The sequence below is a fragment of the Monomorium pharaonis genome, chromosome 6 (genome assembly GCF_013373865.1).
Source record: "Monomorium pharaonis isolate MP-MQ-018 chromosome 6, ASM1337386v2, whole genome shotgun sequence".
NCBI lineage: Eukaryota > Metazoa > Arthropoda > Insecta > Hymenoptera > Formicidae > Monomorium > Monomorium pharaonis.
Genome location: NC_050472.1, coordinates 15,526,332 through 15,546,870, shown reverse-complemented (window position 1 = coordinate 15,546,870; position 20,539 = coordinate 15,526,332). Strand labels below are relative to the sequence as shown.

General features: G+C 34.9%; 1 protein-coding gene across 8 annotated transcripts in view; it reads right to left on the bottom strand.

Annotated features, from left to right (window-relative positions):
* Window positions 1–20,539, bottom strand: part of LOC105840125 (transducin beta-like protein 3) — a 191,941-nt gene that overhangs the window by 63,268 nt on the left and 108,134 nt on the right. For all 8 annotated transcript variants that reach the window (XM_036288352.1, XM_036288351.1, XM_036288346.1 and 5 more), the window contains 2 exons: window positions 13,249–13,452; window positions 10,441–10,630 (listed from right to left, as the gene is read on the bottom strand). In XM_036288352.1, the coding sequence (XP_036144245.1) occupies window positions 10,441–10,630; window positions 13,249–13,452 (394 nt within the window). The remainder of the gene's footprint in view (window positions 1–10,440; window positions 10,631–13,248; window positions 13,453–20,539) is intronic.

Here is a 20,539-nt window from a genome sequence, read left to right as displayed (position 1 = left end):
GAATTTGAAGATCAGTACCCGGACATCAAATTCCCAAAACAGTACGATGCGCTTCTCAAAAATACTCGAGAAAATCGATTTTGAAAATTTCCGATATCTGTAAGTACAGAAAATTTTGACTTATTATCAGAGCCGCTCGTAGTCGAGCGCACAGAGCTCTAGTTTCGTAAGCGCGGAATCGCTGGTTCGATTCTCGCTCTGGCTTCAACTTTTTTTTCAATAAGTCAATAAAATTTTTTTTAAATCCTGTATCTTAACATTTATCAAATTGAAACGCTAATTAATTATTAAATATTTATTCGTTATTTTTTAAATAAAAATTAACATCTTTTTATTTTTAATCACCACTTGCTTGAAAATGCGAATATTTATAACAAATTAAAATTTGGTACAAAAATAGAAAACGTCTTATTGTTAATGCAAAAATAATATGTATAAATAATATTGTTCAGTTATTTTATCGCTTACATTTTACGCTGTATCTTTAACACGTTAGTTGGAGTTTATAAGTCGAATTTATTGTGAGTCGATCCTGGTCGATCCCCATTTTCTCGCATCTAGTCGTGAACAAAAAACAGCCTTGCAAAAAGTGGAAGAAGTAAGGGTTCCGAGAGAGCAGATGCTGTGCTACTCGCATTTTACCGTTAACTTTCGAAGCGATAAAAACTGTGCTGTGGTGTGGTCGGTTTAATTTGTTAAAATTATAAAATAACACAGTTATCCCCAGAGCACAGGACGTCCTCAGGATCATCCTGAATATGTCCCAAAATGTCCTGGAATCTTGTCAGGATATAATAGTTGTATTATTGTAAATATTTTATATAAATATTTTATGTATAAATTTGACTTCTAAAGTAAGTTTAGAATGTTAGATTCTGTAATAGTATCGATATAAATTAAAATTTTACTCATGTTTTGAGGACATCCTTAGGATGTCCTGAGGATATATGTATTCTAGCTGAAAACGTTATTCTTAAAATATTGAATATTGTATAAAGAGTTTCATTAGCTACAAAATGTCTGAAGATAAACTTAAATATAATAACTGTATAAATTATACTATAAATACCCCCCCCCCCCCCAGACATTTTAGATAGCACAGAATGTTCCAAGAATATGATATCCTGAAAGTCTTCAGGACATTCTAAGACAGTCCTCAAGACATTCTAAAACAATCTTCAAGACATCCTAAGACAGTTCTTAAGACGTCCTAAGAGAGTCCTCAGGACATCCTACGAAAGTCCTCAGGACATCCTAAAATAGTATTCAGGGACATTCTGGACGTATAGTAATTTTTGAAAAAAACGGGTAAATTAATATAGCAAGTGAGAAATCTTTGAATATATAGTATGTATTTCTAGAATGTATTGCAAAATCAAACGTGTAAAAATGTTGACTTCAAAGTCAGATTGAATATTTACACTTATTGAAACAATATGGCATATTAACAATACTAAAAAATTATAAAAGATGACATTAAATAATTTTTTTATTTTATTTTATACAAACGGCGCAAAAACAGTTTTTTTAATAAGTTATTCCACATGCTATTTTGCGCGCATAAAAATGATTTAAGAAAACTGTAAAACTTTATATTTATTAATAAAAATATAAGTTAACTATATATGTTTCATCCTTCTGACAACGTCTATTGTAATGATCTATAACAAATATGTATGCATAAACAAAAAATACTGGTGGATCATCACAAAGCGTTAGAATGCGTATGGTCTTCGAAGTCAAGCAACGTCGGCGATGGTTGATACTTGGATGGGTGACCGTTTTCTCGGGTACAGAAGTTAAACATGCTTTAACAGATACAATTGTCGTTGAAACATGTATGGGTCTTCTTCCTCTTACAAAATTATCGTAGAAATAATTTGAACTTTTAATTTTTTGTTAATGTTTTTTTTCAATTCTCAAAAACTGTTAAAAATACTTAGAAATATTAAAAAATTTTCTAAATTAATCGGACTTTTTTATTTTTTAAATTTTTCTAAGAACGTTTCAATTCTTATAAAAAATCGATACATTTATCAAAAATCCTAAAAAAAATCTAAAAAATCTGACAAAAAGTGGTGATTGTTTGCTATTCCTGAGGATGTCCTGAGGAAATCCCCTCAGGTATCCTCAAGACATCCGGTGGACTGTCCTCAGGATGTCCTGAGGACTAAAAAGTAGCGCTCGTTTGCTATTCCTCAGGATGTCCTGAAGACGTCCCGGGATAAAATCAGGACGTCCTCAGGATATCCACTAAGTCCGTCCTGAACGTCCTAAGGACGTCCGTGTGCTAGCTGTCATGTCAGACGTGAAGTCTGTTGATGAACCTGGCCCTTCAGTTGTACGAGAAGAGGCACTTGAACAAAATCTATGCAAAGACAATAAAAAATTAAGTTTAAAAAGTGCTATTATTTATTATGAGCAGCTTCTTGCACAAGATGGCCTTATCACAGAAGAATCTTTAATGTTTTCCACCAATTTTTGTACCAAATTTTAATTTATTATAAATATTCGCATTTTCAAGCAAGTGGTAATTAAAAATAAAAAGATGTTAATTTTTCTTTAAAAAATAACAAATAAATATTTAATAATTAATTAGCGTTTCAATTTGTTAAGATATAGGATTGATGATAAATGTTAAGATATAGGATTAAAAAAAAACTCCATTGACTTATTGAAAAAAAAGTTGAAGCCAGAGCGAGAATCGAACCAGCGACTCCGCGCTTACAAAACTAGAGCTCTGTGCGCTCGACTACGAGCGGCTCTGACGATAAATCAAAATTTTCTGTACTTACAGATATCGGAAATCTTCAAAGTCAATTTTCTCGAGTATTTTTGAGAAGCGCATCGTACTGTTTTAGAAAATTGATGTCCGGGTACTGATCTTCAAATCCTATAAGTATGAAAAAAATCGATGACCCATGACCCGTAAAGTCCCCTTGTAAGCTGCAATGTTGGTTCAATATTGGTTCAACATTGGACCAATTTTCATATTAGACTGTTACGTCCAGGAGACTTCACGTTTTATTATCCGCTGATCTCTTAGAAATAAATAAGTTAGACGAAACCGCATTCTGGAACTTATCAACGGTCGAGGAAGTGCGAAGCCAAAACTCCTCGCCACTGGTGTCTGGTTTTCGTAATCAAAAAGAACTGGATAATAAAGTCGTTAAAATCGGCGGGGGCTCAAGTTTCGTTAAAATAAAAATTGACCTGTTGACGCAGCATCGCCGTTTCCTGACAGTTTAAAAGCATTTACGGATTTTTAATAACCGCCAATAAGCGCCAGATGCAATCAGACTAACCAAAAGAGATGAGGGGGCGTTTGGTTTTTAAAAAAATAAAAAAGAAAAAACACGACTAACGTTTTATCGCAAGAAAATTACTTTGAAAAACATCGGAAACTATAAAAATTTTGTTTACGGTTACACTACAAAAACTACTGTTTGGAATTCTTATCTATACCTATGCGTACCCACGTGTACCTATGCGTACACAGATTTTTACGGCTACCTTCTTTTTGATTTAGTTTATTGCCTGCATAACACACCCCTACCCCAACTTACTTACCCAACACACACACACACACACACACACACGCGCGCACGCGTTCTTTACTGAGCAGCGCCCTATATATAATCTTTGACGCCATCTATCTCGATAACGGTTGATTTTGGGTCTCGGACCCATTGAAACTTTTGATCAGGAAGTCATCAACTACAACATATTGCATTTTCAGCCAATTCGACGGGTAGCCAATTTCCCCCTTATGTGTGTGCGTGGTCCTTTGGCCCTATGAGCGCTCGGAAAACAGGGTTATAACAAGCCTCTCGCCACGCTGATCCACATTTCCCAGTCATAAAAAATGCATTCGCCCCTAATGCATTCTTCCTATCGAGCGCGTGCTTTCGGGAGTCTCGTTACGTTACCTTCTCTGCCTTATCTCCATTCCTTGAACATCATTACTACCATCCGATTCGACCCAAAATTTCATAAGGCTGGACGTAACAAAACATTAATATTGCATTCCGATTTGAAACTAATATTTTACGACCAACATTAGCGTTACATTGAAAAAACATTGGGCAATGCACTCTCAATATAACCAATGTTTACTCAATATTAACCAATGTCCTGCCACGTATTGTACTACTAAGAGAGTCATATATTAAATAGTTACCTCAACTTAAATATATAAATACTTAGATTAAACAAATTTTACTAAATTTTTAATTGAAGAAAAATTTAATCTGTAGATTTATTCTGTAGAACATTTTCTATAGTACATACAGAATTTTTTCGCCATTCTTTGTAAAAATGGCGTACATATAAAAAATTTCATTTAAAAAAAAAATTACATGAAAATTGTTTATAACAAAAAATTTTACAATAAAATTAAAAATTTGTATGTACTTCTAAAAAAAATCCTATTTTGAAGCTACAGTAAAAGTTTCAAGTGTATCGGTAAAGATTTGTTCGAGTTATTCCGCTTAATTTAAAAAATGCGGTTTCGAAAAAAATGTGTTCAAAGTAACGTATAAAATGTGTTTTAAGTAACAATGTTTCTTAAATAAAAAAGAATTTTAATTTACCATTAATCTGTTATTCCGGTACCATATTTTTGCCATTCGGAATCAACATTTCTTCTTTGCTTAGTGATTTAGAGCCTCTACAAGCCTGTTTTCCTTTGTTCATCAGTGAGAGAACGCTCGAGACCGCTCAAGCGCGCTCCAAGACGCGCGGCAATATAGCTTCATAAACACCGCTAAAAAATTTGTTTCGTATCGGGACCACTTGTATACTTTTTGATACCCTAAGGTACGTTTTCAGCAAAAATTTTTAATTTTTTGAAAATTCTACAGTGGCCTAACCCCTTAAAAGGGTGAAACACCCTCTTGAAAAAAAATTCTGTTTCTAAATGAATACTATCAAAACAGTAAGAGATATTTTAAAAAGTTTCAAATAAAAGTTTTATGGCATTTAATGTAGTTCATAACAGTGCAATCGGATTTTTCAAAAATATATTTTCGAAATTTTCTCCTGCCCTCTCAATTTTTTAAAATTTGATTGCACTGTTATAGACTACGTTAAAAGCCATAAAAGTTTTCTTTAAAACTTTTTTAAATATCTCTTACTGTTTCGACAGCATTCACTTAGAAACATAAAAACTAATTTTTTTTAAGACAATATTTTACTCTCTTAACTGTCGTATAGACACGTATAAAAAATATGTGTTTCTTATTTTGACCTAACTACCAAATATTCAAAGCTTATCAAAATCGAAGTGTAACACTTGGGTAGGTTTACTTGTAAGTATAGTCAAAACGTTTTGATAATTATGAATAATAAATTACATGTTATGACTATATATCAAATCTTTGTTAAGCTCAATTTAAGGAGCTTTCTAACACATATTGTTATGCAGAAAAATTCGAGTGTACATCAAAGTTTTTGTCAATTTTTTGTTAACAATTTTCTAATAAATCACAAAGGCCGACTAAAAACTGTAACAATTATCACTCGCTTGCTGAGTTTGAGGTGGTGATAAAAGAGTCAACTGGACGTCGAACTTGATTACGTATATAAAAGACAGATTTATTATATAGTTGAATACATGTGTGTGTGTTCTGAGAGAGAGTAAGCAAGTGTAATATATATGTGGCTGTCGGTAAGACAAAAAAAGGAATACTGCCACCTAGCGTTGACGAATGTCTCAGAAGAAAGCAGTTGATAAAACAGGCAGCGTCTGTTGCGCTTTCGTAAAACTCCCATTACATAAGTCAATCGCAAATCCAACCAGTTCCACTAATCATCCCGATGCCTTCTCGCAGTCAATTGAACGCGTTCTTGGCTAGGCCCTTAGTTAGTATATCCGCTAACTGCTCCTCCGACTTCACGTAGTTAACTGTAACAGCCCCTTCTTCTACTTTGTCGCGGATGAAGTGGAAGCGCACGTCTATATGTTTTGTGCGTTTATGGTATTCGGGGTTCTGGACTAACTTAATTGCACCTTGGTTGTCGACCTTCAACTGGACGGAGTCGATATGATCTCCCATTAAATCCAGGAGTTTTTTCAACCAAATTGCTTCTTTGGCTCCTTCTGCTGCTGCAACGTACTCTGCTTCTGTCGTGCTTAATGCCACGATTCGTTGTCGCTGTGACATCCACGATACAGCAGCCCCTGCCTTGATGAATATGAATCCACTAGTTGACTTTCGAGTGTCCACGCAACCAGCATAATCTGAATCTGTATATCCAAGTAGGCTGTGGCCATCTGCCTTGTACAATAGACCGAAGTTTATGATTCCTTTAACATAACGTAGGATTCTTTTTACAGCCAGCCAATGTTCCTTACCAGGCTTGTCTAGGAATCGGCTCACATTGGCCACGGCATATGCTATGTCGGGCCGACTCACCACTGCTGCAAACATTAGAGAGCCCACCGCTTGTCAATACGGCACCGTCGACATTTCTTCTAGTTCTTTCTTTTTGCGTGGACTCATTTCATTGCTTAAAACTAAGCGGGTCTCAGTTGGTACCAAACTTTCCTTGCAGTTCATCATACCAAACTTCTCAACGACCTTCTTCAGATATCCACGTTGACAGATAAAGATTTCCTTTGTCTCTCGCTTCCTAAAGATTTCCAGACCAACATAGTAATCTGCCTCTCCGACTTTCACTTTAAAGTTTTCTTTTAGATTCTCTAAAACGGTTTTCAATTGCTCCTTTCGACTTGGCAACTAAAAGCCCATCGTCGACATACAGTCCAAGCAGAACTTCATCTCTGTTGACTTTTCCTCGGTAAATGCATGGATCCGCCGAACTTGCCACAAAGTTATACTTGTCTAGAAACTCTTTGAATTTTTTGTTCCACTGTCGGGGCGATTGCTTCAAGCCGTACAAAGATTTCAACAGCCGGCAATATTTGTCTTGACCTGCGTTGTATCCCTCTGGCAACTCCATATAGAGTTCTTCGTCTAGTTCACCATACAGGAACGCTGTTACGTCGAACTGTCCCAGCTCATAATCCTTGGAGGCTGCGACGGCCAGTAATATCCGAATCGATTCGTATCGGGCAACTGGCGCAAAGGTCTCATAGTCGATTCCTTTTCGTTGTAGAAACCCTTTAGCGACTAACCTGGCCTTATATTTGATCAGATCGCCGTCCTTATTGCGCTTGACTTTGAACACCCACTTAACCTTGATCGCCTTCCGATTTGGTGGGAGTTTGCATAGTGTTATTTTCGTCCAGTGCATCCAGTTCTTCCTTCACGGCTGACTGCTATTTCTTGGCAGCATTTCCCGACATTGCTTCCTCATATGTTGCCGGTTCATCTAATTCACTGAGCAATGCCATGTGCTCTTCGGTCTCCACAAGTTGAGCCTGATACCTCTCTGGTGGTTGCAATGCTGACCGGTCACGCAGATTTGGTCCTGGTGCTGTCTGCTGCGGTTGAATCTCTTCTTCTGAAATCTCGACATCATCCTCGATGATCAAAGGCCATTCATGCCTCTCGCCACCACCGATTGCCGTTGATTCAGTCTCGTTAAATTTTACGTTCCTTGAAACGGTGATCTTCTTTGATGTCGGATTGTACAGCTTGTAATTGGGCTCACCTTCGTAGCCAATAAACACCCGTTTTGCTGCCTTCGCCTCCCATTTGGTTCGGTGTTGAGCAGGCACTTGCTCATACGCATCACACCCAAATGTTCGGAGGTGACCAATCTTTGGCTGGCTTCCTGTCCATTTCTCGAATGGTGTAGTATCTTCTCCTTCAGACGGTGTCCTATTTAGTGTGTAAACGGCGCAATCTACTGCACACGACCACAGCCGCTTCGGAAGTCCAAGGGCATGCAGTCCCGCCCTTGCTGCTTCAACAACGGTCCGATTGTCGCGTTCGCTTCTTCCGTTTTGCTCTGGAGAATGTCGGCCAGTGAGTTGAGCTTCAATCCCGTTCTCCCGCATGTAAGTTCCAAACTGTTCATTGACGTACTCGGTTCCTCTATCAGAACGCAGGTACTTTACTGGTCGGCCGAACTTTGCCTTTACAATAGCTGCAACCTGCTTAAATTTTTGCAACACTTCGCCTTTTTGAAACATGAAGTGTACAAACCTGTACCCTGTTGTCTCGTCTTTGAACAGGACGTACCACTTTGCTCCACCAACGGACTTTTCATGTGGGCCACTTACATCCGTATGAATGAGCTCGCCTGGCAAGTAACTGCGTCTATCTTCTAACCTTTTGAACGTCGCTCTCGTCAATTTGCCATACATGCATGCCTCACAGAACAACTTTGATTTAGCCGGTATCTTCAGGTCAAATAGACCAACTTCCACCATCTTACGCATTTTTTTGAGTGAGACATGGCTCAATCTCTGATGGGCCAACATTAGTTCCGAGCTTGCCTTTTCACTATTTGCGGGTGTCTCGCAAGCATATGCTGTGTACTCGGGTTTCATCACCTGCGCATTGAGTTGATACAAACTGCCTTTCTTCCGGAAAGCTTCACCAATGACCCTGCCGTTGCTGCCCAGTGTCATTCGATTTTTTTTCGAGGAAGTTTCACAGCCGCGATCGGCAGCAGCTCCGCTACTAAATAATGATTTGGGCAACTCTGGTACCCATAACACGTTAGTAAGTAATTTCTTCGTCCGCTTACCCTTGTATATCAGTTCCAGCCGTACATTGCCACGTCCTTTGGCCATAGCAAAGCTCCCATTGGCCACCTTGATTTTTGCGCTGTATGGTTCCATCGTCTCAAACCAATCGTGACGAGGTGTCATGTGATGCGTTGCTCCGCAATCAATGATCCAGCTGTCCCCAGAACTTGACACCATTGCCTTCGCACTGATTTCCGCTGACCATGCAGACGCGTCCGTTTCATCCTTTGTTTGACTGTTTGCTTCTTTGTTTTTCCTTCTTTTGAGCTTGACCTTTACCTCTCTTGATTTTGGGACAGTCACGTTTGAAGTGTTCCATACTTCCACAACCGAAGCACTTGGCCCGGTTTTCACCCGTCGATCGACCGCGACTACCTTCCTTATTTTTGGCCGATCGCGCCTTGCTTGCCGAAAACGCCTCTGTCTTTTCCCTCTGTACGTGAGTCATCTCTTCCTCGCTTAGGCTCGCAGTTAAATTTGCAAGTGTCCTGTCTGCTTCTTTCTGCATCTTCCATGCCAACACGAATGCACTATATTCCCCAGGCAGCGTCGAGATAATTCTACTGATGATTGCAGTTTCACTTTGCTTTTCCTTCACAGCTTGCAACTTTGCCGCAATATTTTTTACCTTAGCCACATGTTGTGCTATACTGTCTCCCTCCTTGTACGAGTACGTGAAGAACTCGTGTAGCAGGCCTGATTTACACGCACTTGACGCTTGCTCGTTAATCGAGTGCAACGTCTTCCATACTTCCGACGGTTTTGTGCATGTAATTACATGATCCAGCTGATCATCGGCGATTGTGCTTGAGAGGATGGCCATGGCTTTGTTCCTTTTTAACGACCATTCGTTCCACTCCTTCGAGTGTGCTTCCGGCTCTTTGACGTCCTGTTCGACGTTCTCGAAGACATCCTTGGCTTTCAGTATCGCGGTAACCTGAAATTTCCATCGTTGCCAGTTGCCACCGTCGAATTTGGTGATCGTGTTTCGATCGGTATCCATTACCTTTTTTTTGTTGACTGACAATGATTCGCTGACTCACCTCGTGCACACTCTATATGCTTTTACGTACCCTTCACGAGAACTTAACCTTGTCACGCCGGGCTAGATTACAATCTATTTCCTCGCGCAGTGGAAGCGTGCTGGGCCCATAACCTGTGACGATTATCACTCGCTTGCTGAGTTTGAGGTGGTGATAAAAGAGTCAACTGGACGTCGAACTTGATTACGTTTATAAAAGACAGATTTATTATATAGTTGAATACACGTGTGTGTGTTCTGAGAGAGAGTAAGCAAGTGTAATATATATGGTGGCCGTCGGTAAGACAAAAAAAGAAATACTGCCATCTAGCGTTGACGAGTGTCTCAGAAGAAAGCAGTTGATAAAACAGGCAGCGTCTGTTGCGCTTTCGTAACAAAAACTCTTAAAAATCACTCAGAAAATAACCTTGACAACATATTTTAAGATCAAGATCATTAGAAGTGGTTCCCTACATATGCATCTATACCCAATTTTATTAAAATAATGCGCTTTTTGATAAAGCGGCAAAACAATTTCAATTTTTCTCAGCAAATCGTTAAAATCTATCTTTTCTGTACAAACTACGTTAATAAACAATGCTTTATTTCAAACCAAATATAAGAAAATTCAGTGCCTATCAATTAAAAATTAATTCATGCAATGAAATGAAACATATTTCCATGCTGCAGTTTTATAAAATCTATTAAATATGTATAATTTTATTTAAGAAATACTTAATCATACTTTACAACTTACCGTGCAACTCGAAATTTTTAGGCAATTCCCACAATTTCAGGCATGAATCTTGAGCCACAGTGGTAAAAAATTTAGATGATGTTTGAGATATTGCAACGGAACTAATTGAAGCAGTGTGCCTGACAGCATGTCCAATACAAGACATCCTTGCTGTTTCCTTATTTAATAGCCATACACGAACGCTATTATCCTACAAACAATAATATGTATAAAAAATATCAATTATAATATTATTATCATACATATATTAGAGTTACTTGAAGATTACAGTGGTTAAATTAAAAACTATAAATTTTTACCCCTTTCATGTCCTACATAAATTTATAAAAGGTTAAGAAGATTTCATTTCACAGCATAAGAACATGACCAAATTTTAAAGATAAGTGTTTCACATAAATATTTCCAAATTTTTTTTATATTCTTTGACAATATAGTTCTCTTTAACCTTTAGAGGGCCGACCCATTTTTTGGACTATTTCAGTTTTAATGCTACAACATTTTTGTCCTTGTGAATGAGTTAAACTACATAAAAGATGACATTGCTCCAGGGTTGGGAACTAACAAGTTACTTGTAACAAAGTTACAGTTACAGTTACTTTTTTTGGTAACTAATAACTTAACTTCGTTACTTTTCTCCATCTGTAACTGTAACTTAACGCAGTTACATTTTTTAAATAACTAATAACTATTTTGATAGTTACTTTAATAATTACTTTTTTTTAAACATGCGCTAAAATTTTTAATCAACAACCGGAAAAAGTCGAGTTTACACAAAAGAATATGTATCAATTCTTAAAATCGAATAATTGCAGTATTAATATGCTAAATAATTACGTTGCAATTAAGAAACTTTTTATTAAATATAACACAAACATTCCGAGTTCTGCATCTGTGGAATATATGTTTAGCATCGGTGATTCTATAATAACGCCATGAAAAGGTTATCTTAATAATGATGTATTTGAATATCAAATTCTATAAAATTAATAAAAATTTTTATAAAAATTTTGTAAAAAAAAAAATATATGAATCAATGTATGACAACCAATGTTGCGTTAGATTCATTTAATTCTGATAACAGTTACATATAATTTAGAGTTTTACCTTTACAAAGTTTCTCATTTAGTGTACATAAAATAACTTGTTAAAGCACATAATATACAACAGTTAGTAAAGCACAAAATGTAAGATTCTCATTTCTTATATTTAAAATAATGTACAATTATTTAAGAAAAAAGTAACTGAAAAGTAACGACTTGTTATATTTTTAATAACTGTAACTGTTACGAGTTATTTTTCAAAATCGGTAATTTGTAATTGTAATTAGTAACTTTTTCAATAATAAAAACTGTAACTGTAACTAGTTACTTTTACAAAGTAACTTTCCCAACCCTGCATTGCTCCAGCGCCTAATATTAGGCTTCCGGTCTGGAAAAAAATAAGCGGTAATTTTTTTGCTATATTTGAATTTTATATTATTGTTTATTATTAAAATAATTGTTTAACGTCATTTACAATAAAAATGTTAAAAAATATGTATAAAACTATAATTATGTCGCACTTTATGAGGTATAAAGCAATAAAATGTCATTATACAAAGTAACATCAATTTATTTCGAAATAAATGCACATGTTAAAATGAAAGAAGTAATTTAGCTAAAGAAATAGTGTTTTCGATAAATCTAATTATAAATCTAATATTAAGTAGAAATAAATAAACTTGAAAAATAATATTAAACAACTTTCTAAAATAGCACCGAGAGAAAAAAGTTTAAAGTAATTTAATCACAATCAAAATATAAGCTTAGAAAAACTATATTCATAAAAAATAAAGTTTAAAGAACATTTGAGCATTAAAAAATTAAAATGTTATCTTACCATTTTCGTGCAAAAATATAAAATGTTACTGAATTACACATAATTGTTATGTATAATTACATATAATTGTGTAATATATAATGTAATGTAATATATAATATATAGTATTCGGATAAATCAAATACAGTCGGTAAGCGTTGGGTCTCCTAAAGAAATATTTCTACTTTACTTTAATAAAGTTACGCACGCTGCAATTCTCTGCAAAATCGTACACAAATATCCGAATCCTAATAATTATCTTAAAATATTACATCACTACTTAAAATGTGACATTATTTTTTTACTGTATTCAAAATATTATTACAAATTCTTTTACAGTATTTACAAGTTTACAAATTTTTTCCATATAAATATTAATATTATAATGTAACTCAAGAATAAAAATCGCTATTAATATTCTAATCGTTATTATTTCTATTAATATTATCTCAATAATATAAAAAATATTTTTAACAAATAATCAAGTTTTTACTGCTAAACATTTTTTCATTATTTATTATTTTATGAAAAAATGTAGTATGGTTCCATGTGAGAATAACGGATTCGTAAGTAAAAGATTGCAAGTTCGAATATATCGTGTATCCATAAATATAACATTTAAGTTCATAAATTTTAGCAAGAATAACAAAAAACACTACAAACCGAAAAAACATACAGAAACTATAGTTCCACCCGCTTCCATTACTACAAATATTTTGAAAATAATAACAAAATTTTTATGTATTATATAAACATATTCTGTACTATAAACATATATGTGTATTGAAAGTAAAATAACTTCTCTCCATTTTCTTAAACTAAAAAACATCCTTAATTAATATAGTTTGAAATTATAGATAAAAAAAGTATAAGATAAATAATAATGTGTTTTAAAACCAATAAGCTAATATAGTAAGTACTAATGTATTATAATTATTAAAATATATATACCTTGGCTGATGATATAAGCAAATTTACATTCGCCGGAGTCGTAGCAAGAGCCAAAACACTGTCAATATGACCACACAATAATTGGCAATTCATAGAAGCAATCTCATAAAGCTTTATATCACAACTATTGGTCGAGAGTGCGATGTGACTGTCATTATCTCCAAGATACGCAACATCTAAAATTTCGTCGCTGTAGCCTACCAACTTAAATAATTCAAAATTAGTATTAAAATGTGTGTGTGTGTGTGTGTGTGTGTGTATAGTGTGTGTGTGTTCACTGGCGTAAAAAACAAAACAAAAATTTTGACCAAATTTTTAAGCAATATTCAAAGTGACGTAACTTTGCAAAAAATCATCCAGATTACATAAACTTTTTTTTAATTAAAAGACAAAGGACCCTACTTAAAAAATCGCTAGGCAAAAGTTTGATTTGTTAAGTGTGACCTTTTTATATCGCATAAAAATCATACATGTTATTTTTAATTAAAAAAAATAAAAGTTTGATATCATTTTTCACAAGTTTCTTGTTAAAATCTTGCTAATATAAATTCAGATTCTTAAAGCTCACTCTTTTCTAAACAATAAAAAAAAGTACATGTCGATACGATGTTTTTTGTTAATCATACACAAGTTTGAAATTTGCACTCCATTTTAGGATATTTAGCGAATAAATACAGTATTTTTTGGAGTTGTCATGTTCACTAACATTTTGCACTGGTCGACTTTAACGCGGCCGTGATACAATAACGCATAATGGCACAATGTCTGTGCGACGAAATAACAGGTTTTTTTTTTAGAAACAGGTTATTTATCTAGGGTTAGGTTAGGTTCATTCGAAAGCAACAAAGCGTACCATAGATTACCATAGATGGCGATAAAATGTCGGTAACAATCGGTTACTTTTACAATAGATTTCAAGAGTTACCATATGTATGTCACGAGATGACGAATCTGTGGTTCGGTAAGAATATCGGAATAAAGGAAAAGATATAAAGTAAAGTAATCATTCGTGTAGCATTTGAGGAAATAGTTGTGCGGGAATAATTGTCGCGCAACTCTTCCGCACAGTTGATGAATGAGGAAATGAGTTACTTGTGCAAGAATACCGTCCGTGCACATTCAGCGACTTTTCGGTCGGTAAAGGACCAAAAAAAGAACCATTTTCGATGCACATATAACAAAAAATAATTTATTTCACATATTTCTAACAGTAATTTCATTATTCAGAGAAACTATAACAGTTCCAAATATACTATAAGAATACATGTGTTGCGGGATGCGCGAGGGAGTCTCGCGATTACGGCCGCGGGGCTGCGGCACGTACCGATCACTCTATCCGAGCGCGATCCGCGGGATTCGCTCCACGCGTAGCGTGCGTGCAACCGCTCGCTTTCCAAAACCAAAAAAACAAACCAAGGGCACTGGCGCCGACTTAGGAGGAGCAGAGCACTTTTGGCCCCTTTAATAAAATTGTTGGGGGGACGACGCCCCCCCAATAATTTTTATCTTCTTGAAAAAGTTTAAGAAACCACGCGCACAGCTTAAGCTCGTATCAGACTACCAACTAAAAATAAGGAAAATAAGCTTCCTTTCTCGAATATTTAAAATAAGCTTTCTCAATTTTGTGCAACGTAAATAAAAATATATGTAAGTGTATAAGATATTAAAGCTCGCATACTTATATATGAAGCATACTTATATTTAAAGCTATTTAAACCTATTAAAACCTGCGGCATCATTCTTGCGGGCTGTTTGTAAAATGCTAGGGAACTGTCCAATTTTCGATAAAAAATGATATAATGTAATATGTAAAAGTGTTTTTAACTTTTATCTCTCTAGCCTAAAAAAAGATCGTTAGAAATTTTTCTCTTCCCACCCCCCCCCCCAAAAAAGTTTTCCAAGTTGGCGCCACACAGTGATGCCAAACGCCTAAATTTTTGGACATGGTTTAAAAAATCTCAAAGACTCGACTGATACGCATACAATTTGGTACATAAAGGTTTTCGGGGTTGCTAATTTTGAATTTGGTATCAAAATTTAAAAAAAAACAAAATGGCGGATTGAATATAGCGGACAAAAATTCAAAAAGTACATGAATATTGACTTCTATTTGTAAGTTTGTTTAGTAATATTTTAATCAGTCTCATGGAAAATAGTATAATAATTCTAGGCACATATTCTCAAAATTTCCTAGAGTGAAACATTACTCTAAAAAAGTAAAAATTGGACATATCTAAGTTTGAGTGATTTGTCACTCTAATTAGAGTTCGAATGACAAAATATGACGAGATATGTTCAAATGACAAAATATTTGATTTAAAAAAGTACAAGAAGGCTTTTATAAGATTATATTTATTTTTTTACCAAAATATAAAAAAATTTAATTTTTAAATTTGATTTAAAAAAAACGCTAAATGATGCTAAAGAAGAGACAAAGTGGAAATTAAAGTACTCATCTTAAAGAATGAAATTTCACTTAAAACAACTGCAGCCAAGAGCAACTTTTAAAAAAATTCACTTTTAAAAGTGCTCTATTCATGTACGAGTTTGGCTCGCGAGTCCGCCTCGACAAGTTTGATTTGCGAGTAAGATTGTAATGTTTGTCACAACTAAAGCTGCCAGACTTGCCGGGTTGCCCCTCTATTTTCCCTCTACAATGTTACGTGTTATAAGTGCACGGACCTCCAAAGTAGACATATATCTTAATTTATATTAATTTACATAATGTCAATTTTTTAAAAGTTGCACTCAGCTGCAGTTGTTTCAAGTAAAATTTCGTTCTTTAGGATGATTACTTTAATTTCCACTTTAAATCTCTCTTTTTTAGCATCATTTAGCGTTTTTTTTTTAATCAAATTTAAAAATTAAATTTTTTTATATTTTGGTAAAAAAATAAATATAATCTTATAAAAGCCTTCTTGTACTTTTTTAAATCAAATATTTTGTCATTCGAACATATCTCGTCATATTTTGTCATTCGAACTCTAATTAGAGTGACAAATCACTCAAACTTAGATATGTCCAATTTTTACTCTTTTAGAGTAATGGTTCACTCTAGGAAATTTAGAGAATATGTGCCTAGAATTATTATACTATTTTCCATGAGACTAATTAAAATATTACTAAAAAAACTTACAAATAGAAGTCAATATTCATGTACTTTTTGAATTTTTGTCCGCTATATTCAATCCGCCATTTTGTTTTTTTTACTTTTGATACCAAATTCAAAATTAGGAACCCCGAAAACCTTTATGTACCAAATTGTATGCGTATCAGTCGAGTCTTTGAGATTTTTCAAACCATGTCCAAGAATTTAGGCGTTTGGCATTACTGTGCGCCACTGACCAAGAGTCCTTCCCATTGTTCACTTGGCAAAAATTGACGTACGCAGCCCTAATTTGATAGAAGGGATCTTACGATCCTTCCAAATCGCGAGCTCCGCCGTGCACCCGTTTTTTAGAGCAGAGCGTTTTCGAACGGAAACCGGAGCAGTCATCTCTCCGTGTCTCGCGGATTTCTCTTGTTCGGTCAATCGCGCTACCGAATATCCGTGCTCCGAGTTTCCGCAGTTCACTGGATTCGGTTCGCGAGTCTCGCTCTGACAATTTCGGAATCAGGGTATCAGCGCAATCCTTTAAAGTACTGCGCTCTGAGTCGCCAAATCAAAATGTTTTACATTCCATACTTAAGCTCGGATCGCGAGTGCCACTCCACCGCAGTTTCTAAAACGGACACAACACCCCATCAAGACGCAAGTTTCTTCCACCAAAGTCTATATGACTCACAAGTGATTGTGACGATAAACAAGTGTTCAGAATAAAACTTATTACCTCTCAAGTTAATCTGAAAATCTTGTGGTTTTGTTGTGTGAGACCCTTCTTCGCCTCTCAACAAAAGAAATTCTACACCCTGTTGTGCTGGCGAGCCCGTGTTCTATATGACTCACAATCACTTGTGAGTCATATAGACTTCGGTGGAAGAAACTTGCGTCTTGATGGGGTGTTGTGTCCGTTTTAGAAACTGCGGTGGAGTGGCACTCGCAATCCGAGCTTAAGTATGGAATGTAAAACATCCTGATTTGGCGACTCAGAGCGCAGTACTCCAAAGGATTGCGCTGATACCCTGATTCCGGAATTGTCAGAGCGAGCCCGTCCAACTTAAGCGCCTGCACGATTCAAACGCGTGATCGAAAACAACATGAAATATTTAATTACTTGAAATAAATACTTGAACAATACGTGATACCTTTGACTATATAAGTATGGGCTGCCAGTAGCTAAGACTTCAGACTGGTAGCTAAGATGTGTCGCGCCACCATTGACCAATTGAGAAATTGAAGAACTAAAATAACGTCAGGGCTGCGTTCAGAAACGTCATCCGAATGTTCGTGTATCATTTTATCCTTGTCTCACATTCAACGAACAACAAGGATAGAATGATACCCAAGAGTACTCGGATAACGTTCTGAACGCAGCCAAGCTGTTATGAACGTTATAAAGCATGTGCTCAAAGCGTTTAAAGTTTATGAACAGTATTCAGAATTATATATTAGTATTAATAAAATGTATGTTTATTAAAATAACATTTTTATTGGTTTTTTTATTTTCCAGTGATAAAAATAATACGAAAAAGTTATAATTTTTTTGTTTGTATCCACGATTAGATACGTATAAAATAATAATCGTTGCAGCACAAATTTACAATTTTTTTAGAATAAATAAAAAAAATAAATAAAATGTTCCAAATGTGTTTAATAAAATAATACATTAAGAAATGTTAATATATCTTGTTGTGAGTGCATCACACTCACATACGGCCTATTGCAAGCGATAGTAGGTGTCAGATGACACCTCGCGCGCGGACAGCGCCCGGCCTACATACCGGGCGTCGCACCGGGAAATACACCCGGTTGCCTAAGACTCAACACCCAAAATCATCTGATTTTGGGGTAGAATCCGCATAGCCAGCAATTGCTGGCTAAGCACATACACTGTCTAAAGGCCAGTGACCGCGGAAGTACCTTCCGCGGTCATACGCCCAAAACCGGTGTATAAATACGCCGGTGGACAGACAACGAGCGGGCTTTTGCGATACCGTATACAGCGACGCACGTATGTCGTTGGCTGACTCTGTAATACTCGTTACGGTTTATTATTATATATAAGTGTTATCAAGTGTAACTGAGAAAGAAATATACATATATATCTTTATACTACAACTGGCTATAATCTCTCGAAGACCTGACCCGAGGAGCATCGGCAGACGATCCCTATAACCTGTGACCCTTTATCTAAGAAGAGCCATAACAATCTACCTAATAATTTTTATATGCATTCTCATAAAATTATGGAAATTCTTAGCATAATAGAAAACCACAGATTCATATTAATAAAATTAATTCCTTAGTTATTTTTAATAATAAAATTATATTATTATGAAAAACATATTACTTTAAAAATGCATAATACATTTCATCGACATAACTTAACAAAAACTATTATTTTTGAATATATATTAAAAAATAATAGTTTTTGTTAGATTATGTCAAACAATAATGTTCAATTATTATTATTTATTATATATTGTATATTGTATTAAAACTCTTATGTTAAAATTTCGTTTTATTAAAATATTTTTTTATTAAATATATTTTAATTTTAAATATCTAAATACATATGCTATATTTTAATTATTTACATTTAACAATAAAAGTTATATATATATTTGTGTCATTTATTTACACTTTAAATTTCTCTTTTGACATTACCTTATCTTTATATTATTAGTTTATTTTCATTTAAGCCTGTATTTATGTTATATACTACTTATAAACTGATGTTCATAGCTAGAGTTTATATTTAAAATCATTTTTAGTTTATTTTTACATACTACAAGAATTATTTCATTGGTTATGGTCTTAAATATACAATCCGACTAAGAACACTAATTATAGAATATAAAATATACTTTATTTTAGTTAATGCTTTTTATTATGTGTTTATATTTTCCGCTTTTTGGTCAATGGGGCGAAGTCTGAAATCTCGGAGATGTTGGCTACGGATTTCAGTACAGAAATGAATAGGAAAAGTGGGGGATCAGCAGTCCATACATGTATAGTCAAAGCGTGATACCATGGTTACATCACCGTGACGCAAAGGATTAATTCCAAGGCATTTACAGTTATGTGTGTTCTGTATTATTTAGAAAAGTTCATGTTCTGTGATTGAATGTTCTAGTTGTTCTGTTACGTATTTATGTCTCTGTTCTTTTTCACTTATTTATGTTGCTTCCTTATAGTATTGTGTTTGGTATCCGACCATGTTTGTGTAATCTGTCGTTTTTATTTGATGGTTTCTTGTTTTTGATTCAACTTCTGGTAAAATAGTTTTTCGCTTGTTTTAAAAAGTTCCCTTCCTTCTTGAAATTTAATTCACTAGACACCACAAACATGCGCTTCGCGCGTGCTATTTAACTTGTTATTTTTTACTTTTTAGAAATAAATTGCAACAACAATTGTATAGATAACTATCTATGCAAATTTGATAGCTATCAAAATTCAATTGCAATGACTCACAATTACTCTTGCAACACAAAATAAGCGCAGCGAGAAAACCAATCAGCATCGCAGAAAAGTAACAATACATCGGTAATATCTTCTTTTTACAAAGTGGATTATGTTTCTTTAGTTGTGCGGTATAAATGATAAGATTTTGTTTCTGTGTATCTTGTAATGTTTCGTTATATTTTTCGATGTGTCTTCTTTAATAATTTGTGTAACTTTTCCTACGTCTTTTATTATTAAGTGTACAACTTTGCTTCCGCCGTTTTCCAATAGATGACTGTAACGGTAAGTGATGGTCGAAATAAATAGATCGTAGATATCATACAATAAGCTTAAGCATTTGTAAACATAACGCCATCAAAATGTTAGTCGATTTGTGTCTGCATCATAAAGTTATTCTCGATTGAAAATGTCAGCTTAATGTGAGCCAAATTCTCGTCATTTGCGAAAGGTTTTAATTTTTTGCTTCAATATGAAGAAATCTGCTGAGGCTCATCGAATGCTCTCAAATACGTATGGTAAAGCCGCTATTAGTGAAAGAACGTGCCGAGAATGGTTTCAACGTTTTAAGAACGGTGATTTTGACGTCAAAGACCGGCCACAGTCCCTTGGTGAGACCAGCTCGGCATAGTGTATTATGAGCTACTAAAACCGACTGAAACAATCACAAGCGATCGGTATCGAAAGCAATTGATGCGTTTGAGCCGAACTGAAAGACAAACGGCCGCA